At 58.2% G+C, this 24,291-nt stretch overlaps 4 protein-coding genes across 7 annotated transcripts; 3 read left to right on the top strand and 1 right to left on the bottom strand.

Annotated features, from left to right (window-relative positions):
* The first annotated feature begins 68 nt into the window (after positions 1 to 68).
* Positions 69 to 3,643, top strand: NR0B2 (nuclear receptor subfamily 0 group B member 2). The gene is made up of 2 exons (XM_005017473.6): positions 69 to 2,111; positions 2,568 to 3,643. Exons 1-2 carry the CDS (start codon positions 1,568 to 1,570, stop codon positions 2,846 to 2,848), a joined length of 825 nt encoding a protein of 274 aa, XP_005017530.1. The 5' UTR covers positions 69 to 1,567; the 3' UTR covers positions 2,849 to 3,643.
* Positions 3,644 to 5,623: 1,980 nt separating this feature from the next.
* On the top strand, positions 5,624 to 10,102 carry GPATCH3 (G-patch domain containing 3). Its single transcript, XM_027443881.3, has 7 exons — positions 5,624 to 6,012; positions 6,246 to 6,661; positions 7,988 to 8,162; positions 8,534 to 8,593; positions 8,869 to 8,990; positions 9,106 to 9,233; positions 9,735 to 10,102. The coding sequence occupies exons 1-7, from the start codon at positions 5,646 to 5,648 to the stop codon at positions 9,952 to 9,954; spliced, it is 1,488 nt and encodes a 495-aa protein (XP_027299682.3). The 5' UTR covers positions 5,624 to 5,645; the 3' UTR covers positions 9,955 to 10,102.
* Positions 10,103 to 10,817: 715 nt separating this feature from the next.
* On the top strand, positions 10,818 to 16,347 carry GPN2 (GPN-loop GTPase 2). Of its 4 annotated transcripts, none has more exons than XM_038167260.2 (6): positions 10,818 to 10,928; positions 11,834 to 12,269; positions 13,805 to 13,961; positions 14,144 to 14,304; positions 15,084 to 15,214; positions 15,723 to 16,347. In XM_038167260.2, exons 2-6 carry the CDS (start codon positions 11,853 to 11,855, stop codon positions 15,793 to 15,795), a joined length of 939 nt encoding a protein of 312 aa, XP_038023188.1. In that variant the 5' UTR covers positions 10,818 to 10,928; positions 11,834 to 11,852; the 3' UTR covers positions 15,796 to 16,347. The 4 variants fall into 4 exon arrangements, with proteins under 4 accessions (XP_038023188.1, XP_038023189.1, XP_027299696.1 ...); XM_038167261.2 differs by lacking the exon at positions 15,723 to 16,347 and adding an exon at positions 15,334 to 15,371 and having other exon boundaries at positions 10,822 to 10,928; positions 15,084 to 15,234; XM_027443895.3 differs by lacking the exon at positions 10,818 to 10,928 and adding an exon at positions 11,372 to 11,538.
* A 4,421-nt stretch (positions 16,348 to 20,768) lies between these two features.
* Positions 20,769 to 21,951, bottom strand: SFN (stratifin). The gene has a single exon (XM_013097499.4). It carries the CDS (start codon positions 21,784 to 21,786, stop codon positions 21,046 to 21,048), a length of 741 nt encoding a protein of 246 aa, XP_012952953.2. The 5' UTR covers positions 21,787 to 21,951; the 3' UTR covers positions 20,769 to 21,045.
* Positions 21,952 to 24,291: the final 2,340 nt, after the last annotated feature.

Genomic DNA, 24,291 nt, shown 5'->3' with positions numbered 1-24,291 from the left:
AGGCTCCGTGGGGCCTGGGGAGGCCTCGGGGGGCCAGGCCCTGATTCCCTCCCCCCAGCCCCGGTTGGCCCCGAGCCGCCCCCGCCGCCCCCTTCCCGGGGCCACGCACCCAGGGGCAGGGGCCTGCAGACTGCGTGGGGATGGGTCCAGCAGGCCCCGCAGGCCTCTGTGGGTGTCCCCCATGTGTGTGATCCCCCCCCGTCTGCACCCCCCAAATCTGGGGGTGCTCGGGGAGGGTTGTCCCCGTCAGGGCGAGCTGTGCTGCACACAGGCTCCTGCTGCCCGGGGGATTCCTCAGCAGCCCCCCTGAAATCGGTGTTTGGATGCTGCTCCTCCCCTAAACCAAGTTGTGCTGGTACCACGTACAAATCCATCTTGGCACCTAATAACTGACATCTGATGAAAGGACAGAGGGCAGAGGGTGCAGGCTGGAACACAGGAGGTTCACAGGGTGCCACAACGCTGGGACAGGCTGCCCAGGGGGGGTTGTGGAGCCTCCTTCTCTGGAGACATTCCAAACCCGCCTGGACGCGTTCCTGGATGACCTGATCTAGGTGTTCCTGCTCCGGCAGGGGGATTGGACTAGCTGATCTTTCAAGGTCCCTTCCAGTCCCTCACGTTCTGTGATTCTTTGATAGCTGAGAATTGAAGGTGAAAATTCACCAGCCTGGCCCTCCCCTGCCCATATTTCCCCTGTGACACGTGGGGTCCTGCCTTGCCTGCAGGCTCCTGCTGCCCGGGGGATTCCCCAGCAAGCCTCCCGAAATCAGTATTCAGACACTGCCCCTTGCCTAAACCAGCTCCTGATCAGCAGATACAAATACCTGAGCAATTCAAGGTGAAAATCTATAAACCCGTCCCGCCCCTGCCCAGCATTTTGCTTGTGACACACGGGGCCTGCCTGGGGATGAGTCGTTTGGTTCACCCGCTTCCTTAACTGTAAGAGCAGCAAGGCTCCTGTCAACAAGGTTAGGCAAACATCTGCTGATAAAACGACTTCCAGGTTGCTCTTTCCAAGGGCAGAGCACACAGGCCGTTTGCCACAGGGCCCTCGCTCCAGATGGGTGCCGTGTGTGTGTGTGTGTGTGTGTGTGAACTCCTTGGCAGTGACACCTGCCATATAGTGTCGCCTGATTGCAGCGCGGGGCCTTGGTGCCATGGTACAGCCCGGGTTAATGACTTTGTTTATACTGTTTGGGTAATCGTGATAAGGCCGCCCAACCCGCGCTGCCCTGTCCCCCCCTGCGGCAGCTGCTGGCTCTTCATTGAGAAAACGGCCATTGACGCCACACCGAGAACTTGCTGGCCTCAGCCAATCAGTCAGGGGACGGCTGCTTTTTTTTTTTTTTTTTAATGAGGACCGCTTAATCACAGAGCGGTCAAGGCTGGGAAGGGGGTGTTTCACTTGCGAGCGAGCCTTATAAGAGCTGGTTTGAGCGGCCATGTGCTGGCAGAGCGGGGAGGACAGGGTGTTTCCAGGCTGAGGCAGGGAGGAAGTTTACGGGTCTCTCACATCTGCTGCAGCAGGAGCTGAGTTGCACGGAGGATCCGGGCTCCCAGCTCAGCCATGACGAGCAGCAGCGTGGACATGGACTGCGAGAGGTGTCAGTGCCAGCAGGAGGACAACCGCACCGCCATCCTTTACACCCTCCTCAGCCAAAACCTGAACCACAGCCGGGGCAGCTGCAGCCCGGCCCACCAGCGCTGCCTGTGCCACCAGCGCCGGACGGTGTGCCTCCGGACACCCCACGTCACCTGCCAGGCTGCCTCCGACGTGCTGGTGAAAACCGTCAGCTTCATGAAAAACCTCCCTTCCTTCCACCTGCTGCCGCGAGGGGACCAGCTCCTGCTGCTGGACAGCTGCTGGGTCCCCCTCTTCCTCCTGGGGCTGGCGCAGGAGATGGTGACGTTTGAGGTGATGGAGACCCCGGCCCCCAGCATGCTCAAGAAGATCCTCCTCGATGGCCAAAGCAAACGGCAGGAGCCCGAGCGGACGCAGCCCACGCTGGCCGCCGTGCAGCGGCTGCAGTGCTGCCTCAACACCTTCTGGAGCCTGGACCTGAGCCCCAAGGAATATGCCTACCTGAAGGGAGCCATTCTCTTTAATCCCGGTGAGTGCTCAACCCTCTGAGCCCTGCCTGCTGGTAGCAAGAGAAGGCCCCACACGTGTTAGCATCTAAAAACATATTTCTGGGCTTGGAGGACGGGCAGGAGCGTGCGTGAGAGCAGAGAGGGCTGCTTGCCTTATCGTTAGCACCGATAATGCAGCTGGCAGCTGGGAAGCGGGAAGGAGGGCTGTTAAATATAGCATTAAAAACACAGACCTTGTCGCTCTGCAAACAACAAAGAGCCCCGTACGTACTCTGTGGGGCTTGTTTGCCCTGTTAACTGTTTTTGCTCCTTCAAAACAGCAGCCCTGAAATAGCCACGTCTCAGCACTGCTGTGTACATCTTGTTAGCGTGGCGCTCAGAGACTCCCTCTGAGATGCAGGGGAAGGGAACGGGAGAAACCTGGAGCTGTTTTCCAGCCTCTCTCTTCATGGGCTTTTCCTCCTTTCTCTTGGCAGACGTCCCAGGGCTGAGAGCCTCCCTGTACATCGAGAGCCTCCAGCGGGAAGCCCAGCGAGCACTTCAGGAGGTCCTGCGGCCCCTGCACCCTGAGGACCAGGGCCGCTTTGCCCGCATTTTGCTGATTGCCTCCACCTTGAAATCCATCCCTCCTGCCCTTATCACAGACCTCTTCTTCCGGCCCATCATCGGCAACGCAGACATCGTTGAGCTCATCGCGGAAATGCTGTACGAAATCACCAGCAGGCAGCTGGCTCCCACGCCACGCATGGCGCTCTGAGCTGCTGCATTCAGCTGCCGGCCTCGTGGATGCTCCCCAACACCTCACAGGGAGCAGAGAGACCCAGGGAGTGGGGATTTAGCAGGCTGGGTGCCTGGACTCTGCAGAGAACTGGCCGTGCGTGTGCCTGTCGCTAGGATGAGGCTGTAGGACTCAGCGAGGCTTCGCAGAGCACACAGGAAAACAACTTGGAGTCGGCAGATGTTTATGGCAGCTCCTGCTCCACCTGTGCCAGTCTCAGCTTCAGGGAGCGCGCGTGTATGTGACTTTCCCTGGCCTGTAGCTGATGATAAGTAGCTGCCAGTAAACTCTGTGACACAGAGCAGATGGGGTTAGAGGCCTGTCCAGGTTTTTGCTCAGTGAATCCCTGGTCCCACTGAAATCCATGTGTATTTTGCTGCTAACTCCAAGAGATGAGGTTTAGCCTCAGCTGAAAGCCCGTAACAGCTTGGTTGTGCAGTACTTAGGTGTGCTGAGTACTCTGTCTTCAGTGGGATTTTAGAAAAATTGAGTGGCTCGGGCTGTGGTTTTACCTCCATTTCTGTGACAGGAAGAAACTCACTGAGCTGTAACGCTGCAGAAACAGGCAGAACTGACTTAGTGGCAGAAGAAAACATCCCTGTCTTGAGTTAGAGCAGGTTGTACATGTAGCGTGTCTGGAAAGCTCGCTCCTCCTGTCTGCAGCTTTTGCAACAAGTCGGATGTCAGTATTTTATAAGTGAACATTCTCGTGGTTTGTATATAAGATACAGTAAATTATTTTTTTAATAAAATGTTTTACACTTTGGAAAATGGCGTTGACTTTCAAAGATGGTGTCAAATTTTGGAGGTTCTAAATTTCCAGAAATACTGGCTGCGGGCCTGGCGTGGGAAAGACACTAGAGCAAACAGTGACAGAGACTTTCCCTAGAGGCTCTCCATAAAAATCCTCCTGCCTCATCATCGCAGGGGAGCGTTGTGATGTGGACAGGGGAGCTGATTCACATCCCCGTGGCTCGCAATCTCCTGAGCGCCCGGCAGAGAGAAACTTGCAGAGGCAGCAGAAGCGTGGCCTGTCCACACGCTGTGCCTTCCTTCACCCGCGCAGCCTCGCCCAGAGGGCTCCCTGCCAGGCTGCTGCTGGGTGCTGACTCAGCTAGATGTGCAGGAGGTGCCACCAGGCACCGCGACCACCACGTTTGCCGTGCTTGGTAAAGCCCCACGAGGCCTCCCCGTCCCCTCTTACCCACTGAAACCCCTCAAATTTTAGCCAGCAGCCCCGTGGCAGGACGGACTCCTTTGTCCGTCTGTCCCCCAGCTCTCCCCCCAGCTGCAGCAGGGTGACGGGCTCCTTCCAAGGTGATCTCAGCCCCTGACAGCCGTTTTCCACGGGGAAGGAGCGTGTGAGTCACCGGATGATTTCCGCAGGCCCACGCCAGCCACGGGCACCGTGAGCCACACAGCGGTGACGTGTGCGTGAGTCACGGTGCGCTGGGTGCCGAACAGCCCCATCGCCACGGTGACACTGAGGCAAACATTTCGGAACGGGGAAGAGCCCCCAGCCCCTCTGGTCCCAGCAGCTCCTGGGGATGGGATCCCCGCAGGTCCACCTGCATGGTGGAACCAGCCCCAGGCGGTACCTCATGTCCCTGCCCATGACACAGAGAATCCTAGAATCATTAGGGTTGGGAAAGCCCTCCAAGCTCACCTGGCCCACCCACCCCCTACCGTCACCCACTGACCCTGTCTCCGAGCACCACGTCCCAGTGCCCTTAGCACCCAGTAAGATAACCAGAAGCTAATTAAGAAAACTTTACATGGTTGTCATCAGTTTTCTAAGGGATTCTCTTCTGTGAGTTCATATTAAATATATTTTATTCAAATAATAAAGAGGGTTAAATAACTAAGGAACCAGATGTTTGATGTTCTTAATTTCTATTGATGATGAGAGGACTGGAGCACCTGTCATATGGGGACGGGCTGAGAGAACTGGGCCCGTTTAGCCTGGAAAAGAGAAGGCTGAGGGGAGAGCTCATCAGTGCGTACAAATATTTAAAGGCAGGGTGTCGAGAGGATGGAGCTGGTCTCTTTTCAAGTGTGCCCAGTGACAGGACGAGAAGCAACGGGCACAAACTGAAGCCCAGGAGGTTCCGGCTGAATGTGAGGGGGGATTTCTGTACTGGGAGGTGGCAGAGCACGGGGACAGGCTGCCCAGAGAGGCTGCAGAGCCTCCAAAACCTGCCTGGATGCTGTCCCGGGCAATGTGCTCTGGGTGAGCCTGCTCGGCAGGGGGTTGGACTGGGTGATCTTCAGAGGGCCCTGAAAACCCTGGCCATTCTGGGTTTCTGGGATTTGGGGTTTCTGGGATTTTGGAGATTCTGGGATTTGGGGATTCTGAGTTTCTGGGATTCCGTGACTCTGGGATTTTGGGATTCTGGGATTTTGGGGATTCTGGGATTTTGGGATTTGGGGATTCTGGGATTCTGGGATTTGGGGATTTTGGGGATTTTGGAGATTCTAGGATTCTGGGATTCTGGGATTCTGGGATTTGGGGATTCTGGGATTCTGGGATTTGGGGTTTCTGGGATTTTGGGGATTCTGGGATTTTAGGATTCTGGGATTCTGGGATTTGGGGTTTCTGGGATTTTGGGGATTCTGGGATTTGGGGGATTCTGGGATTCTGCGCTTCAACGACTCAGTGCCCCCCCATCACCCATCCCCATTTCCACCCCCCCCCCAGCCACCAGGCGGCGCCCTCCCTCCCTCCCCCTCCCCTCGGCTATCTGACGTCATCACCGCGCGCCCCAACGCGCACAAGATGGCGGCGCCCAGCGGCGGGCCCGGTAATGGCGGCGGGGCCGGGAGCGGGGCCGGGGCCGCCCGGTACTGCCTGGTGAGCGGCATCCCGGCCGCGCTGCGCTCCGCACAGCTCCGCTCCTACTTCAGCCAGTTCCTGGAAACCGGCGGCTTCCTCTGCTTCCACTACCGCCACCGGCCCGAGCGGGGCCCGGCGGACAGCGGCGGGGGGGGGGCACCGAGCACCTGCTGCTGCCCGGTGGCCGTGAGGCCCGGCCGCGCCCGCCGCTTCGTCCGCATGTACTCGGGCAAGAGCTGGGTCGGGCCCGCCGGGGCCTCGCTGCCCGGCCGCTGCGTCGTGCGCAGGGTCCGCCTGGGCCCCGGGACAGGTAAGGACCGGGCACCGGGGGGACCCTCCCTTCCTGACACGTTTAGGCCCGGTTCCCAGCTGCTTAAAAGCTTTTCTGAAGGTTTTTAACTCCTTCATTTAATTTTGGGGCAAGAAGAGTCAGTTTGGGGTCTCTTCCCCCTCCTTCTGACCAGGAAGGCCCTGATTTATCCCTCTCCGGTGCACGGTGTGTGTTTGGTACCCCCAAAAAATATAATTCCTTCTCTCTTCCAGCCGCTGAGGCGTCTCCCAGCGGGGCGGACGCGAGGGCCGCAGGCGAAGCCGTCGCGGAAGCAGACTTGAGGCGGCTCCCGGAGTTCAACCCCCCGTCCTGCATGCCCTTCGGGAACGTGGGCACCCCCCTGAGCGTCTTCCTGGAGCTGATCCGTGCCTGCAGGCTGCCTCCCCCGGTCATCAAGAAGTTGCAGCTGGATTTCCCGAAGACAGGCTCATCCCGGAGGTATGGGAACGTGCCTTTTGAATACCAGGACACTGAGACAGTTATAGAAGAAGAAAGAGTTTACACCGCCGCGGGGGATGAGATCACGGAGGGCGAGGGGCCTGTGGCAAGATCTGAAGCGACCGATCCAGCCAGCGCTGAGGAAGATGAGGGGCAGGAAAAGGAGGGAGAGGAGTCACACTCGGATGACGTAAGTGGATTTTTCTAGTGCTGTCTGAGGTCAGCCTGCAAAGCTGAGGGGGCTGATATAACTCCCAGAGCTCACTTCTAATCTTTTAGGTGTATAAATCACTTGTCTGAAAATGATGTTAAATGTAGCTCTTCACGTCTTGGCGTGCTGAGCCCCTTGGTGCACGTAGCAGTGCAGATGTTAACACCTCTGAAACAGCTCGTCCACGCTGAGCTGCTTTTGGGTTTCAGCACGAAGGATTTGGTCCAGAGGAGTGAGCGCTGGCTGTGGCTGTTGCTGCAGGAGGGGACCTCTGCTTGCTGCGTGGCCGGTCGGTCTGGCTCTGCTGTTGCTTGTAAATGAGGTGGCTGGAGTCTGGGGAGCACGGTAGGGCTCTGGCAGCGACACGCAGAGCATCACGAGTGGTTGACCTTGAATGCTCCTGCAGTACACGTTAGTCATTCAGAAAAAAAAAATGGCTTTCCTGACAAAGACTCCTAGAAAACTGGGCTGGACTGGCTCTCCAGAGATTATCTCGCTCCCCCCAGCAGCCTGTCTAGCCTGCTCGCCCAAACCCGTGTCATTAGAGGCAGCACAGTCCCGAGGCAAGCCATTCCCGTTCCTGGCTGTCCCGCCACTCTGTGCTAGAATTAACTCGTATGTCAAATCTCTGCTGCAATTTTATTCCATCAGGTTCTCCTAGCAACAGCGGGCACAGAGAACACTTTGTTCTGTTCCCTCCTTTACAGGCTTCTTATTCAACAGCTGCCTTCGGTCTTTTCTTCTCTGTGCTAAGCAACTCTGCTCCCATGGCCGTTTCTCACAGGCTCGTTTCCTGGATCTCTAGCTACTCTTTTGGCCGTTCTTTAGCTGGTTAATGTCTCCCTGGAAGGGCTGTGCCCAAAACTGAGCAGGCAGCATAAAGCTGTCAGCCTGATCTGTGGTGGTGCCAGCCAGCTTCTCCTCTGGAACTGATAAAATCTCCTTCGGGATCGACTGGAGTGGAATTAATTTGTTGCTGGTGCTGACTTTACGTACAACACACCTGCTCCTTAAATGGGCATCTCCGCGTTACGGAGCGGGTACGCTGCTGAAAGCATGCCGTGAAGTGGGTGTGATGTGGTATTTTTCACCACTTCTGTCTGCTGACTCTGAAGATGGCATTAGTCAGGGGAATGAGGTCATCAGCGCCGGTCGTGTCAGTGCCTGAAAGCAGCAGGCTGAGACGAGCTCTGTCGACAAAGCTGTTTCGTAGGGGAGGCGTTGCAGCGGGCCGGGAGGGTTGGGGGAGCGGAAAGGAGGCTCTGTGCTGCTGCTGTCACCCACCTCTGGCCGGTTCCTTTGCAGGACAACGACACCTGCGAGGAGTGGGAGCGCCACGAGGCTCTGCACGAGGACGTGACGAAGCAGGAGCGCGTGGAGGAGCGGCTCTTTGAGGAGGAGATCGAGCTGAAGTGGGAGAAAGGAGGCTCCGGCCTCGTCTTCTACACGGATGCTCAGTACTGGCAGGAGAAGAACGGAGGTAACAGTGGCGTCTGTGTCACTGAGCTACAAACTGCCCACCACAGGCAGGGGACTGGGGGCCCAGCCTGCAGGAGCAAGTAAATTGGGTACAACCCTTCCAGTTCAGCTGCTAATATAGGCAGGCATCTTGCCATTGCTTTGTAAACCTTGATCACAAAACCTGCAGAGGTTCAGGCCAAGGACCAGAGACCCCTCTGGTCCTGCTGGCAGCCTCTTGGGTAAGCACTGTGGCTTGTGTAGTCTCTAATGCCCCATTCCTTCCCATTTTGTTAGAGAAATCAGGGGGCTTGGCCACCAGCAAGCAGCACTTCTTTGTCAGACTTCCACAGCCACCACCAAAACTGGTTCTTTCCTTTTTTTTTTTGGCAGACTTTGATGAGCAGACTGCAGATGACTGGGACGTGGACATGAGCGTCTACTACGACAAAGGTACCTGAGCTTGGAAAAACTCCTTAGGAAATGGGGGAGGTTGGGAAGTTCTGACCCTGCAGAATTTTTGACGTGGGGAACGCTTTGGCTCTGTCATCCTTTGAGAGCGTCCAAGACGTCAGAGCACTTGAAACAACATTTTTTCTCATCTGGCTGTGAGAGTTGCCAAAAAGAACAGGTTCTGCCTCCTCGTTGTGTGCCGCTCTGGGGGAAATCAGAGCAGCAAACAGCTTTCCTGAGCCGTGCTGCTCTGACTCCTGCTTCTCTCTCCTTAGATGGAGGCGATAAGGATGCTCGGGACTCGGTCCAGATGTGGTTGGAGCAGAGGCTCCGGGATGGCTTGGAGGACGGCTCTGTTTCAGGGCAGCAAATCGGCACCTTTGAGAGATACACCAAGGTGAGCTTTGGGCTGTGGGGGCAGTGCTCAGAGGGTGTGGGTCTTGGAGGAGGAGGGTTCTGGGGGATGCAGATGGGCTTTGTCCACCAACTCTGACATTTTTCTCCTCTCCCAGGGCTTTGGCAGGAAGGTACTGGAGCAGCAGGGCTGGATGGAAGGGCAGGGGCTGGGGAGCAGCAACTCTGGAATGGCTGAAGCTCTGGACAACGAGGGTCAGAACCCCAGATGCAAGAGGGGGCTGGGGTAAGTGCCCTGCCCTGTCTTTCCAGCCCGTGTTTGGAGCCTCTGCCTGGGCTCCCTGAGCTGCTACTACAGCTACATGGCAGCAAAAGGGGTGGAGTGTGGACCAGGACAGTAAGGCTGTCCCAGGGATCCGCTGTCCCCATGCAGCAGGCAGTGGGGCCAGCCCCAGCACTCCAGAACTGAACACATCGCTTGTCCTAGCAGTCCAGCATTAATAGAGGGGTTGTGCTAGGTCAGGAGTGGAACCATTTTCAGGCTCATGCATCACAAAAGCACAGGGGAGCTGTGCTCAGGAATTAAGGGTCACCTCTGCTAAGTTTTTCTATGGGGAGAGCCCAAGTGAGCTGAGCAAGACCTGTGTGCCTTGAGGGCTGCCTCTTGTTTTAGGGACATCTCACAGACAGGAACAGGAAAACTGCACCAGCAGTCGGAGACAGTCTGGGGTTACAGGGGTTTCTCACTGCCTCAGTGTTGTACCTAACACCACCTGCTTCCTTCTAGATACCACGGGGAGAAACTACCAACGTTCAGCAGGGTGAAGAAGCCCCGGCGGGACGCTTCTGTCCTCATCTCGACCATCTACGATGACCCTGAACCCATAGACAGCGGTGACCAGCTCCTCAGGCGCCAACCGCCCACTGCCATGAAGTACAGACAGGGCATGCCCTTTGTCCGGGCATCACAGGGCACTCTGGAGAGTTTCAGTGCCCAGTCACCCTGAGTAAAGACTGTCAGAGCTTTTTTTTTTTAACTAGTGTTGCTCCTGTCAACCACAGGCTGGCTCCTGCTGGTCTTGAGTCTGGAGCAGAGTGTTCATATATTTATTTTTGAAAGAAAGAGTCTTTTAAAAAAAAAGCAAAACCAAAGTTTGGTTGTTTTTTTATTTATTTTCCCAGAACCAATCTAGTGAGAAGGGGAAATATTTGTTCACTGGTGGGGGGTGGGTATTGCATTTTATACTGGAGCTTTAAAGTATTCCTGCATGGATCAGCTGAGCCTGTGTGCTAGGTCTGCAGCCAGCTCATCCCAAAAACTGAAGCTCATAGATCACGGATCCTTGAGACCTAGGGGAGGACAAGTACAGACAGGGCCAGCTGTGGCAACGTAACTGTCCTGCAGAAAGCTTGCTGCTGGCCCGCAGCTTCGCCTTGCTTGGGCGTGACGATCCCACAGTCCCGGGAGAAACTCACCGGGATGAAAGACGCGCCCTGGCAGCCCTCGGGAGGCGTCTCCCTGTGGTTGTGTGTAGCGGCTGCTTCCTTCCATGGCTCTCCAAGGCCGATTCCAGGCTGTACAAAGTCCCCTGGCCCTGGGAGCTTTCATCCCGTTGACCTGGCATTGCGGCGTTAAATGTGGGTTAGGTGTCCTCTGTGCCAGCGGGCTCTGTCTCAGCCCTCCTGCTGACTTCGCACTCCTTGATTAAACACCTCAGGGACCGCGCTGAGCGATTTCACATCGCTGGGGTGACCCCGAGGGGGTGGGTTCGTGCAGGGGGGGCGAAGCGGCGGGGCCGGGATTCGAACCCGCGGACCCGGGGCTCGGAGCCCGGGGAGGGGGGGCGCGGGTTCGAGTCCCGCCTGCACCGCGTCCCTCCGGCCGCCAGGGGGCGCTGTGGGGGCGGCCGCGCCCGGCCCGGAACGCGGGGAGCGGAGCCCGGGGCCGGCCCGGAGCCGGGGAGGGGGCACCGGGGAGGCGGTGAGAGGCTGGGGGGGAGGGGGGGGGACACGATTTGGGGGGATTTGGGGGGATTTGGGGGGCATGGAGGGGACGTGGGGGCAAAGAGGGGGCACGGGGGGACGTGGGGAGGCACGGGGGGAGACATGGGGGGGCGTGGGTAAGGAGGGGGGGGGTTGGGGATATGGGGGGGACATGGGGGGGATATGGGGGGGACAGGGGAAGGAGGGATAATGGGGGGAAGGGGGGGCGTGAGGGGTACAAGGGGGATGTGGGGGAAAAGAGGGGATAGGAGGGGATGTGGGGAGGGAGGGGGGACACGGGGGGCACAGGGGTAATGGGGATATGGGGGGGACATGGGCAAGGAGGGGGGGCTTGGGGGCAAAGAGGGGATATGGGGGGGAATTAGGCCGTGGGGGGGAAGAGGGGATAGGGGAGGGGGTGGGGGACACGCAGGGGGGAAATTGGGGTCGGAGAAGAGGGGTAGGTGGGGACGAGAGAGGGCATGGAGGGTCAGGACATGGGGACACAGGACTGGAAGAGGGGCCTGGGGACACGCTGTACCCACTGAGGGAATACAGGGGTGCTGTCACACCAGGAAGGGCCCAGCCGGGGTAAACTCACCCCAAAGGCAAGCAGGAGAAGGGACCTGCACCCTACAGCGCAGTCCTGCAGCTCTGGTTGGGGTTTTGTGCCAATTTTCAGCCATGGCGTGAGGGGCTGGGGCTGACAGGGGCAGCGTAGTGACCAGACCCTAATGCAGGGGGTGCCAGCAGTGAATGGGGGCAGCGCTCCCACCGCGTCGCTTTCCCTTCCTCTCCTCCTACTCCTTGGCCGTGAATTCCTTGCGGGGCCTAAGACCCAGCCTGGTGTTGTTACAAAATGCAAACGAGATGGTAAACGGGAGCTTTTCCTTCCTCCCCTAGGAGAAGGCAATGAGCCGAGATGTCTGAGGGCAGCAAGGGGAGCTCGCTGGCCTTCGGCCAGGTGGTGATCGGGCCGCCGGGCTCCGGGAAGACGACCTACTGCCACGGCATGCAGGAGTTCCTGGGCAGGATCGGGCGCAAGGTGGCCGTGGTGAACCTGGACCCCGCCAACGAGGGGATGCCCTACTCGTGCGCCGTGGACATCTCCGAGCTCATCACCTTACCCGACGTGATGGAGAGCTTGAAGCTGGGCCCCAACGGGGGGCTCATCTACTGCATGGAGTACCTGGAGGCCAACCTCGACTGGCTGCAGGAGAAGCTGGCTGCCTTCAAGGGTCACTACTACTTGTTTGACTGCCCGGGGCAGGTGGAGCTCTACACCCACCACAGCGCCCTGAAGAACGTCTTTGCCCAGATGGCCAAGTGGAATTTCAGGGTGGGTTCTGGGCTCTGCAGGGAGCGCCCGGCACTGCCCTTGTGCAAGGGGTTCAGGTGCTGTGTACCCTGTAGTCGGGGCTTTTGGTTGTGGATGTGGGTACTAATGACTGTTTGCTTCACTAACCTGTTTGCCCTTTCATGTGAAAGTGCTTTATCAGGGGAGGAGGAATGTGTCCCCATTTTGTGCTCCGAGGGATTGGCAAGAGCAGCTTGTTCAGGGCGTTTAATGCAGTGTCATTACCATGAGCAGAAACAGATTCCTTCCTCCCAGTCTTACTCTTCTTGAAGGTCCTGTCCGCAGAGCTCATGTGCTTTATCTGTCGGTGCTGTATTTTGGAGCAGGGATGTGCGTGCAGGGTGAGCGGGGGATCCTTTGCATTGCACTGTGAGAAATTCAGGTGTCAGCTCAGGCCCTACCTGCCACTCCTGCAGCCAAACCAAATCGCTGTGCACGGTGTAATACGTGCTCTGTGCTTTCTTGCACAATGGAAGATGCAAATTAGGAAGTGCAGGTGAGAAGAGTCCCATAACCAAGCTAACTTGCCTACGTTGCATTTGTTTTGCATTTGGGCCAAACCATGAATGTGCAAACCATGTACGGTGTGAGCAAGAACGGCAAGTTCATTTGCTTGAGAATGTCACTGGGAATCTGTACATTGCAATTCATTTTTATTCAAATAAATGTACATGAAATTGTAGTTACTAAAAAAAAAGATAGTTACGCTCCTGTTTTGATGCTCACTGGGGTGCTTACACCTGTCTGTGAGCTTCAAACCGGCATTTTTTGCTGCAGAAGCAGAGCTGTGACTCAGCCACACTCAACTACAGAGCCCTGACTTTGAGTAACATTGTGTAACAGGCAGTAACTTAGCAGAGATCTCCGACCACATTGTTACAGCTGCATGAAACACAGGGAATCAAACGACTCATTAATTTAATTATTAATTATTATTTCAAACCACATGACAATTGTTTCTCCCTGTTGAGTGAGGTGTGCTACGGTTGCTGCTGCCGAGCGTATGCTGTGCGTGAGCATTCCTGTGGGGAGCGTGGAGGTCTTGAGGTAGTCGTGTAGTTCAGAAGGAGAGTTAGCCCAGCTGCCACCCCAAAAACCTGCAGAGTACAGACAAGAAGGGAAACTTCATCAGCAAGGAAGGAAGCCCTGAGAAACAGGAGAGCAGTTGCAGGTTTAACAGCGTCTTTAAGTGCTGCTGGTGCAGCCTCGCATGCCAGAAGCCTTCCCACGGCCCTTTCTGTGCACCAGCACCCTCAGTCCTGAATCCCCCAGGTGGTCCACAGGTGTGAAAGTGGAGATAGGTGCATCTATGCACGTAGGAGCAATCCTAGATTCATATAATAGGAAGTTTTATGTACACAGGCTAGAAGGTAGGTGGTAACTTTCCCTACACGGGAGTCTGTATGGTTGTAGTTAGAGCTGAATGGGTTGTTGTTCTCAGACTGTCCCAAAAGCAAGAGGATGGGCTCTTTACTAGGTCTGACCTTGTGCTGTCCCTCTGTGCCTTTGCTCCCCAGCTGGCTGCAGTGCATTTGGTGGATTCTCACTACTGCACAGACCCCGGCAAGTTCATCTCGGTGCTCTGCACGTCGCTCTCCACCATGCTGCACGTGGAACTGCCCCATGTGAACGTCCTCTCCAAGATGGACCTGATCGAGCAGTACGGCAAGCTGGGTAAGAGACTGCTGAGAGGGAGACGTGGAGCAGGGCAGCCTCAGATCCAAATTAGCTGCTTGGCTACGTTTATTTTTTTTGGGTCAGGGAAATGGTGCAAAGCTCACTGGGTAGCATGCTCTGGCCGGGGAATCACTGATACTTACAAATTGCCTTCAGAGATTCTTGCTGTTTCCCTGCAGCTTTCAACCTGGATTATTACACAGAGGTCCTGGACCTCTCTTACTTGGTTGACCATTTAGCTTCGGACCCCTTCTTCAGAAATTACCGCCGCCTCAACACGAAGCTGGTGGAGGTGATCGAGGACTACAGCCTGGTGTCCTTCGTTCCGCTCAACGTCCAGGTGATGCAGCAGGAGGAGAGGGGTGGAGGGCACAGGGGGCACTGGATACGTAGCCAGCATGTTTGGTGGCAGCTAGGGTACAGTTGAGTGTTCAAAAAGTGGGGGGAAGGATGAGTTCTGCAAGGGCAATCCAAAAAATCCAGCGTTGCCTCTGCCCGCTTCTGCCCCCCGGAACTGGCTGTGAAAAATAGAGCCATGAGGGCTGAAAAGCTTTGCTATGAAGAGGCTCAGGGTTGTGGGAGGACAGTGACATGCACCCAGACTTGTAAATGTACTGTGGCAGCCAAAGGAAAAGGAAAAGCTCATGAGCTTGGGGCTATGTGGGCCTTGTGACCTGGGGTGGGGAATTAAAGACTCCCCCTCCGTGCAGGTCTTCTGAGCCTGCATTTCAATTCCGAGCAAACTATTACCTGAAACGTTGTTAAGTCAGGGAGCAGAAAATAATTTGAAGATGGGAGGAGTACCTTTGTGAGGAAGGGCTGAAAATGTTAATTCTGTAGTTGGTGAAGTGTTGACAAAGGGAGATAGGCTGAGACGAGCGGTGATGAAAGGGAGTGAGAGGGTGGAGGGTGTGAGCCCATCTCGTATTCCGACCCCAAGGGGGAGCTTCTCCTTGTCCTCTCACCCCTCTGGGCTCAGGGAGGCATGGAAGCGTCATTGGGGCTTTGGGTGCTGTTTGGGTGGCCCTGAGCCTCGGGAAAATCTGCGGTAAAGCCCAGCGTGAGCTCCTGCCTCCGGGGAGGACCAGGTCCCCTGTGTGTCATCTCCCTCCCTTTCAGGATAAGGAGAGCATGCGGCAGGTGATGCAGGCTGTGGACAAAGCCAACGGCTACTCCTTCGGAGACCAGGAGCACAGGAGCCTGGAAGCCCTGATGTCGGCAGCAGTGGGAGCTGATTTCCACTTCACTTCGTATCCTTCACTGCTCCATGGTTGTGTTGAGTTTTAATTTCTCCTGTGTGGGTTGGGGAAGAGGGACTGGAGGTGGTACGGCAGCTCGCAGGTTGTTTGTAACATCTGATGCTGTTCAGATTTACAGGTAGCAAATCATTAGAGCTCAGCCCAGACCTTCACGTGCAGGATCTGTACACACCAAAGCCACCACAGGTATTGCTAATTGATACTGTAAACGTGGGAGGAATCTTCTGACAACTTTCCTCTCCTTCAAACTCACTTGGACTGTTTCGTTGCATTTTGTCCAAACCATACAATTGATTCTCCTGCACTTGTCGAGTCTGGGATCAGCCCGAGCCAGAAATAACTCAGGTGATGCGTGCTGCTGCCAGTACTGCTGTCTTCCTGCCAGCCTTCGGGCTAATGTTGGGGTTGGTTCCTCGCTGAGAACGTTAGAGCTCCTTGCAGAAGGGAGTGTTTGAGCCCTGCCCTGCTGCCTTGTTTTCCTTAATTAGTGTGTTATCAGCACACTTGCAGTGCAGGAGAAGTATGTGCAATCTCGGGACAAGACCGTGGAAGAAGAAGTGATGGATATGTAACACACCCGCCCCTGCCACAGCTGCTCTCTGCTTTGACAGCTCTCCTTCCCCTGCCAGGAGTCGAAGGGAGGCTCCGTGGCGTCTGACTCAGACCAAGTGAAAGCCTTTCCATGCAGAAGTCTGGCTTCCGGACTCCCTTGCTGTGGGGATTTGACCTCTTGTGCTTCAGCTCCACTGCACAGAGCAGCGTTTTTGTGGAAGGGCTGTGGCTGAGAGCAAGGCAAGCGAGGGAGATTTAGCACGGGGAAGGCATGGGTGGCAAGAGGAGAGAAGCCAGGTAAAGGAGACTGACCTCTGCCAAGTCTCCTCCTCCCCATCATGACAAAGATGGAGCCAGAGAAAGAAAAATCAGTTTGAGTTGTCTCTTTTATAGCGAGACTTGACACAAGTTCTTGGTTTACTTCCTAGGAGCGTTGTACACAGTCCTCAGAGGAATATCCAGGCTGAGAAGCCTCCAATGTGTCTCAGGGAGGACAGAAAGATGGTTGTTTTTCTTTTTTTTAAATAATGATGGACTCTTTCTTAATAAAACACTTCTTCGTCTCGCTTTCATCTTGTGAGTTTGCTGAACCTGAATAAATAAAACCGAGTGCTACAAAGCCCGGGGCTAAAAAGCCTCTGGTGGGAACGTCACAGCAGCTGTTGCGTTGTGTACTTTGCAGAAATGTGCCGTGTTCGCGACGTCGTGTTCCTCTATGATGTGCCTGAGAACAGACAAGGTCTTTGCTGGAGGGAGCTGTGGGATGTGAAAGCAGGTCACTTCCCGTGCGCGCCTCTCCAGGGGCTGAGTGCTGGCGTTCGGTGTGCACGCAGCGCGCTGACAGAAACTGCAAACGCGGCTTTTGGGAGCTTTTGATTAAGAAAGACCCTGTGTGACTCAGCAGGAGCTTGGAGCACATCATTTCCATCTACGTCCTTGCCCGGCTGCTGGCTCGTCTGCTCTCAGCCACCTTTTTCTGGGCTTTTTTTTTCCTGCAATACCTTCCGATCCCAAAAACCTGGGGCTTACCCATTTCCTACATAATTACAAGAATACATCCTGATGGTGACAGCAGCAGCCCCCAGACCTCAAAAGCCACCTGCTCCACGTCCTGGCTGTATATGACAGCTTGGGACCGGGGTGCTGGGGAGGTTGGGGTGATGGAAAGCAGCTCCTGCAGTGGCACACAGGCTGGGGGCAGGGTCCCAGATGCATCGTTCTGCCCCAAGACCTTACAGAAAGTAACTCAGCTCCTTGCTTTGGCCCTTCACAGTGCAACTGCAGGCCAGTGGCTCTCTATCAAGATGGGCCTGGGGTCTTGCCTGGCAGACACGGAATTTAATTTTTTTCTTTCCACAGCTTTGTGGCCAAAAATTGGAGAAATCCAGACAAGACGAGCTCAGGGGAAGAAGGGGATGAAAACACATGATCCTGCACACACAGACGGGCTTTTATTTAGCCGGATCAGTAGGTGATGAAAGACATTTCAAATAGATGTCAAATTCCTGTCTCCTGCCCTACATGAGCACTTTCCCTGAGAGCCCAGGGGCTTCCCTGGGTATTCCTGGCTGAAACCTGGCAGCTGCCTCTCAGTGCTATCTGGGGCCGCAGGGCTGAGAGCCAATCTAACCATAACCAGAGCCGAAACTCCAGCCTTGCATCGGTCCTGGGGGCTTCTCCCGGTCATCTTTGAGCCCTGCAGTTGCTATAAAGGGATGGAAGACGCGAGCATTTAAAAAATAAATAAGTAAAAGGTGAACTTTCTGGCTGATTTTTCATGGCTTTGAGAGATTTGGTGGCTTAAAAGGGTACGGTCAGGTCAAGCCGGAGTTATGCAAGAGCCATCAAAGCCTTTGTGGCCGCTCTGCTCGGGCGCTTTAATACCCGTGCAGCATCTGCAACCCCAGCCCTGCTGTGCTGTGCCAGCAGCTGGAGAAAATGAAATAAAATCGGAGGCCAGGAGAAGCACTGAGCCCAGGGAAGCTCCGCTGAGAAATGCTGAGGGTGGCTCTGCAGCCGGGTCCTGCGCCCGCACGTCCCCACGCCGGGAGGGGACGGCTCCGGGGGCTGAGGGAGGTGACACCCTGGCTCCCGTCGCTCCCCGTTGAGCAATCGGGCACGGGGCCAGCATTAGTCACCCTCACGGAGGCACGGCCCTGGGGGGGCCCAGCTCTGGGTTAAACTGGGCCTTCCTGCCCCGGCCCCACTCCAGGTGCTGCGCCCACCCCGGCACTGGGGATGGGGAAGGGGTGGGGGGCTTCGGCTGCAGATGCTGAGTGGGGTTTTGGTGTGTCCCCGCTGCTCCCACCCCCGTCCCTGGCCTTGCAGCACACGAGACACAAATTATTGGGTGCTGGGATGAATTGGCAAGCGTGGGCACGGGCCCTGCCACGGCTCAGCCTCATGGGGCTGGGCAGTGCACAGACAGACTCACGGACACCTCCAGGCACCGCAGCCATCCCAAATGCCTGCCCATGACCAGGACAACCCCACTGCCACCAGCCTGGGGGTCCCTCAAACCACCCCTTAGGGCAGCACCCACCACAGGCACCCCAAAAGCCGCCATCCCAACCCCCTGGGAGGGGGCTCAGCCACTGCCACCCACCCAAAACCAGCCTGGGGACAGGGGACAAGCCTGGCTGTGGGTCCTGCCACCCTCCAGATTTTGCAGGCAGCGTGGCTGGGGCAGCAGAGACCCGTTTCGGCAGCCTTAAAGCCATGGCTACTAGCCATGGCATTGGGGAGGCAGCCCCAGGGCATGGTGCTGGGGCAGGTCCCTGCTCCCAGAGCCTGTCCCCAGCCCTTCCCAGGGCGGCTCTGGGCTGGGGACACTCCCTGGCCCCAGGCACCCCAAGTCCCTTAGCTCTGCTGGTGCCACAGACGTTAAAATCCCGGTGTACGGCTCTGCTGTGCCCCATTCCTGCCAGAGCATCCTCCAGCTGGGTGAGGGGGGGGATAAGGACAGGGACAGGCGGTGCACAGCTGCTGACAGCGGTGTTGTGAGGCCCGGGGGCTCCCTCCCAGCCCCAAAAAGCCACCAGACCGGCTGGGAGGCCGGAGAGCATCGCCTCCTCCATGGCCCCGCCACGCTGCAATTTGGGGCGCTGCCAAAATTCATGGAGGCTGCATCGTCCTCCAGCCTCCCCAGCCCCCAGAAGCAGCAGGGACCAGTGGCTGTCCCTACATCCCACTGGGCTGGGCCCACTGTCCCCTCCTTGTGTCCCCAACCCTTGGGGTCAGGGGCCAGCGAGGGCCTGCGGCTTGTTTTTCACGTCTGCCGGCCCTACTTTGGCTAATTACAAGTCTGGGGCCAGTTCCCAGGCTGGGTGTGCTCGAGGCCAGGTGGAGGCCAAGCAGGGGGGCCCCTCACTGTCCCCCCACCATGAGAACCAGCTCCGCTCCCACCACCACCACAGGACCTTCGCGAGCGGGACCCCCCAGACCCCATCCTCCATCCTCAGCCCTAGGTCTGTGCCTCAACTCCTGGGGCGGGGGCTCGCAGGGCCCCCCCCTGCAGCAGTGCCCCGCAGGGCTCTGATCCGGCTCTGCCCCAGGAGCTGCGGCCGGGCGAGCAGGTTCTGCACCGCGCAGCCTCCCACAGCCAACGCGTTCCCACGGCGGAGCCCGTTCGAACCTCACCGCGGCACCAACCTCACCCTGCACCCTCTGGGTGGCTTCCCTGCCGTGCCTCAGTTTCCCCCCAAACCCCCAAAACTCCATTTTTTGGCCCGGTGAGGGGGTGTCCCTGCCGTCCCCACGCAGGGACCCCGCGGAGGCGGCGCGCCCTGAGTCACGGCGCGCTTCCTCCCGGCATCCCGGCGTTTCCCATCAAAGGCCGGGTCCTGCCCAGCGCGGCCCAGCCCTGCTGCTCTTGATCTGATGAGCTCATAGCCCAGGGTGCCGTGACTGTATTTTATTGTAATGAGCCTCTCATGTCGAAACTTGCGCTCCTTGAGCTGCGCCCTTCGCCGTGGCCAGGCGCCAGGGCCAGAAGTGCTGAGCTTTCCTCCTTGCGCCGGCGCAGCCAGGCCTCGCTGGGGACATCCCCACCCTGATGGGGAGGACACGGTGTCCCTCCCCGTGTCGCTGTTTCGGGAGAACCCCCCCCCCTTAGCCAAGGAGGAGAGCTTGGTGGGGGGGCATGGAGACCGTCCCCTGCCTGCACAAGGGTCCCCTGGTCATGGGTTTTGGGGCACCGTGTGTTGTATGATGGGGATGGGGACACCGTGGGGATGGGGACATCTTAGGGATGGGAACACCACATGGATGGGGACACCACATGGATGGGGACACCTTGGGGATGAGGATGCCACAGGGATGGGGATAACACAGGGATGGGGACACAACAGGGATGGGGACACAACAGGGTGGGGACACCCCGCTGCAGGGCTGGGGACCTGGGACATCACCTCAGCTCTCTTACCAGGGCTACCCAAACCTTCTCCCCTTGGAAACCCCACTAGAAGAGCCCTTTCCCGGCACCCCCCAAGGCTCAGGGCTCACTGAGCACCCCGACACCTCACTGCAGGGCTGGGGGGGGATGCAAGCAGCCAAATGGGTGCTCTGGGGGGGGGGGGGGGGGGGGGGCTGAAGACCCCGGCCGCTCCCCGGCACGGGGGGGGCAGGAGGCGATGCCGGTGCCCAGCGGCTGCAGAAGCTGCCTGGGCATGTGCGTGGGGGGAGAGACGAGGCAACCACAGAGGCAGGCGTGCACGAGACGGTTTATTGGAGACGCACAGAGGCTTTGGCGATTCACGACACCCCCCTGTCCCCCCCCCCCCTTTCTCCTTTCCCCATCCCGTCCCATCACCTCCTCCCGCCGCCTCGGGGGACCGGCAGGGTGGCTCCAGCACCCCCACCCTGGGATGGTGGGTGTGGAGCTGCCACAAACCAGGCTGCCCCCCCCCTTTCCATCTAAAATGTTAAATTTTGGGGGGTGGAGGGGGGCTGGCAGTGCTCTAGGAAGGGAGATGGAGGCATCCTCCTTCTTCTCCCCCCCCAGGAAAAGAGCATGAGGGAGAGGGAAGGGGGGGACCTGCCAAAACCACCCCGGCAAACACCACACACGGCCCCTGCTCCGACACCCAACCTGGGGGGGGGGAGGAGGAGGATGGGGAGGGGGCCGAGACGCCTTCCCAAAAGAAAAAAAAAAAAAAAAAGAAAAAAAAAAAAAGGGAAGAGACACCGAAAGGTGGGGAGGAAGGAGGTGTCGGGGGGGGGTGGAGGGGGGGAGGAGGGGAGCCGCCGGTCCCTGGCCCCGCGGGGGCTGTTCAGTTCTTGGGCTCTTCGCCAGCCTCGCCGCCGTCTTCGCCCGCGCACTCGGCTGTCCATAACGTGAGGTTGTCCCTGAGCAGCTGCATGATGAGGGTGCTGTCCTTGTAGGAGTCTTCGCTGAGCGTGTGCAGGTCCCCCATGGCCTCGTCGAAGGTGGTCTTGGCCAGCGAGATGGCCTGCTCGGGGGCGTTGGCGATCTCGTAGTGGAAGACGGAGAAGTTGAGGGCCAGCCCCAGGCGGATGGGGTTCGTGGGCTGCATCTCCTTTTTACTGATGTCCATGGCCTCTTGGTACGCCTTCTGGGCTTTGTCTATCGTCTCCTGGCGGTCGTTGCCCGTGGCCACCTCGGCCAGGTATCGGAAGTAGTCGCCCTTCATCTTCAGGTAGAAGACCCTGCTCTCAGGGTCGCTGACTTTCTTGATGAGATACTTGTCCAGCAAGCCCAGGACGACGTTGCAGACGCTCTTCAGCTCCTCTTCCACCTTCTCCCGGTACTCGTTCACCAGCTGTGCCTTGTCGTCCCCCTCTTCGGTTTTGTGCTCGATGCTGGAGATGACCCTCCAGGCCGAGCGCTGGCAGCCCACCACGTTCTTGTAGGCGACGGAGAGGAGGTTGCGCTCCTCGTTGGACAGCTCGTCCCCGTGCTCCACCACCGCCTTCATGAAGTCCGCCATGTCCTCGTAGCGCTCAGCCTGCTCGGCCAGCTTGGCCTTCTGCACTTGGTGGTTTCTTGCCATGGCTGGGGACGCGGACGGGCGCGCACGACAGACGCTGGGGGCGAGGAGCGGGCCGGGAGCCGTCGGAGCCTCTGCTGAGCCTCGCCGCCCGGATTCGCTTTTGGCTGGGCGTCGGAGCCCCGAGCGAGAGCGGGAGGAGCCAGCGAGGCCGAAGGAGCGGCCTCCTCCTCCTCTGCTTCCTCCCCGCCGAGCCCAGCCTTAAAAGGAAAATTGCCGTGATTCATCGCGCCCCGAGGCGGCGAGGCGCTGGGGAAGGGGCGAGCGGGCGGCCCCCGCCCTGCCCTCGCCCCAGGCTCTGGGTCCTTGGGGTGCCAGGAGGATGAGGCTGATCCCAGGGACGTCCTGTGGTCCCTGGGGAATCCCAACCCCACCCCTGGATCAATGGGGGACCCATCCCCGGCTGCTGGAAGTGCTCGGAACGGGGAGTGGTGGGGTCGGTGTTTTGGGGGCGAAGCAGAAGCGCCCGGCGCGCTCTTCCCACCCCCCCAGAGAAACAGGGCACGGGGTGGGCCCGGCTGTAAAGATGGTCTCCTCCCCAAAAATCCTATCGCTGTCGTTTTTATGCGGTGATTAACTCGCTGGTAATTGCGAGGGCTTGAAGGGCAGGTATTTATTCCCACAGGTGGGGAAACCGAGGCAGGAGGAGCAGCCCTTGCCTTGCCCAAGCACCGCTGCAGGGATCGGGATCAGGATCGGGGCTGGGGCGTTCCCGGCTCCTCCACACTGCCCAGATCGGGGGAATCACCCTGGCCCATGGAAACGCCAGGTCCTGGCTCCAAAACAATCCAAAACGCCACCAAACAACCCCCAAAATATCAAAATGCTGAGCTGACAGCTCCCAAACCCCACAGACCCCTTTGAGGCTTCTTTGCCTCTCGCTGCCGACCCGGTGCCGCGTCTCCCCACCGCAGCCCAGCCGGAGCAGCTCACCAGTGACCGGTCTGAGCTCTTCACGCTGCGTTTGAAGAGTTTGGGATTGGTTTTGGGGCTCTTTTTTTTTTCTTTTCTTTTCTTTCCTTTCCTTTTTTTTTTTTTTTTTTTTTTTTTTTTTGAAAAGCTCGCTGTAGGTGCTTGCTCTGCCCAGATTAGGATCTGCGCTCGGCGTTGTTGCGCTGCAGTTTCGCTCTCAGCCTGATTAAGCCTGTTCCCACACGCCGGCTGCTGCTGGCAGACGCCCGGCGCTGCTGCAGCCTGAGCGGGGCCCCGCGCTCGGCCGGGCCGGAGAATATGGGAAGGGCCAGCCAGGTGTATGGGGCCACAGCCCCATGGCTTATCAGCACCACACTGTGCTTTCCTCAGCCCTGATGGGGATGATGAGGATGGGAGGAAGGCCGGAGCTGCTTTTCTTGGCCGTGTGCATCCCAGAATAGCTCCAACCCTAATACAGCCAGGCCCACCCTGCAATGGTGTGGGGGCTCGGGGTGTCTCAGGGCATGGGTGATGGGAGATGTGGGGTTTGGGGTGCCTGTGCCACGTGCAGTGCCCGACTGGTGAGCAGAGCAGGCCTCGCTAAGCCATAGAAAGGATTTTTGGACCAAATGGCCACACGGAGGCTGTGGTTTCAAGGAAAGCCTTCCTGGGCCTGCCTCATGTCCGAGTGGGGGGGTAAATGGGGTGCCCCCTCAGCCACGCTGCCCAGTGAGACCCCAGAAACCCCTAAAACCCCCTCAAACCACCTCAAAAGCCCCCACAGGACGGGTGGGAGGCCCAACCCTGCTGGGAGGCCCAGCCCTCTGACCGCCACCTCGTCCCATCACAAAAATGGGGCCCTTTGTGGGGGGCAACGGGGAGGAGACCCCGGGCAGGACCCCCCCAGGGCCATAGGAAGCAGCAGCGCGAGCTCTGTGATGGGGGGGTCGCCAGCCCGGCTTTGGCTCAGCTGCCTCCTGTCGGCGGCCCCTGCCAGAAGTGCTGAGCCGCTGCCAAATTTAGGTTGCAATTAGCCACGAAGAGGCCGCAAAAAAATATTCTGCTCTACCGGTTTTGTGCAGAGAAGCGGGGTGGGTGAAGGGAAGAGCCCCAGCTCGCTGCGCCCCACTCAGGCAAAGGCTGGGGCTGAGCCCGGCCATGGCATCACCCCGCACAGCACCCATGGGTGCTCCGGATGGGGCAGAGCAGCACCCGAATGCACACTGACGGGGAGAGAGGGACGAAGAATTAAAGCCCAGCCCCAGGGCACGCTGCCCAGGCCGGTACGTGCCGCCTGCCCCGTGAGCTGGCGATGCCGATGCCGCCGGCGGGATGGGGCTGGGCGCTGTGGCGGCTCGGCCGCGGCAGGAGTAGGCCGCTGGCGGCCGATCCCGGGGTGCTGGGAGGGTGCTCAGCGCCCCGCTGCTCCCCGGGCCGCTTCCAGCATTTCAAGGGCAGGGGGTGGGTGCGTACGGATGGATTTTGGTGGGGGTCGACGTGAGGAAGACAGCGGGGAGAAGGCTGCTTAATGCTGGGGGAGGCCGAGCCTCGCCTTGAGGCCGTTGTGGGTACAAAAAGGGAGCTTGGGGAGCACTC

The sequence above is a fragment of the Anas platyrhynchos genome, chromosome 24 (genome assembly GCF_047663525.1).
Source record: "Anas platyrhynchos isolate ZD024472 breed Pekin duck chromosome 24, IASCAAS_PekinDuck_T2T, whole genome shotgun sequence".
NCBI classification, from domain to species: domain Eukaryota; kingdom Metazoa; phylum Chordata; class Aves; order Anseriformes; family Anatidae; genus Anas; species Anas platyrhynchos.
Note: the sequence above shows the minus strand (reverse complement) of the source record. Positions and strands in the feature narration are given on the sequence as shown.

Excerpts from the sequence above, each read along its gene's own strand:
- NR0B2 (XM_005017473.6), top strand. The coding sequence starts at position 1,568 with ATGACGAGCAGCAGCGTGGACATGGACTGCGAGAGGTGTCAGTGCCAG. Across the intron at positions 2,112-2,567 it reads AGCCATTCTCTTTAATCCCG|ACGTCCCAGGGCTGAGAGCC; the intron begins GTGAGTGCTCAA and ends TTCTCTTGGCAG.
- GPATCH3 (XM_027443881.3), top strand. The coding sequence starts at position 5,646 with ATGGCGGCGCCCAGCGGCGGGCCCGGTAATGGCGGCGGGGCCGGGAGC. Across the intron at positions 6,013-6,245 it reads CCGCCTGGGCCCCGGGACAG|CCGCTGAGGCGTCTCCCAGC; the intron begins GTAAGGACCGGG and ends TCTCTCTTCCAG. Across the intron at positions 8,991-9,105 it reads CCTTTGAGAGATACACCAAG|GGCTTTGGCAGGAAGGTACT; the intron begins GTGAGCTTTGGG and ends CTCCTCTCCCAG.
- GPN2 (XM_038167260.2), top strand. The coding sequence starts at position 11,853 with ATGTCTGAGGGCAGCAAGGGGAGCTCGCTGGCCTTCGGCCAGGTGGTG. Across the intron at positions 14,305-15,083 it reads TCGTTCCGCTCAACGTCCAG|GATAAGGAGAGCATGCGGCA; the intron begins GTGATGCAGCAG and ends CCTCCCTTTCAG. Across the intron at positions 15,215-15,722 it reads GCTGATTTCCACTTCACTTC|CACACTTGCAGTGCAGGAGA; the intron begins GTATCCTTCACT and ends GTGTGTTATCAG.
- SFN (XM_013097499.4), bottom strand. The coding sequence starts at position 21,786 with ATGGCAAGAAACCACCAAGTGCAGAAGGCCAAGCTGGCCGAGCAGGCT.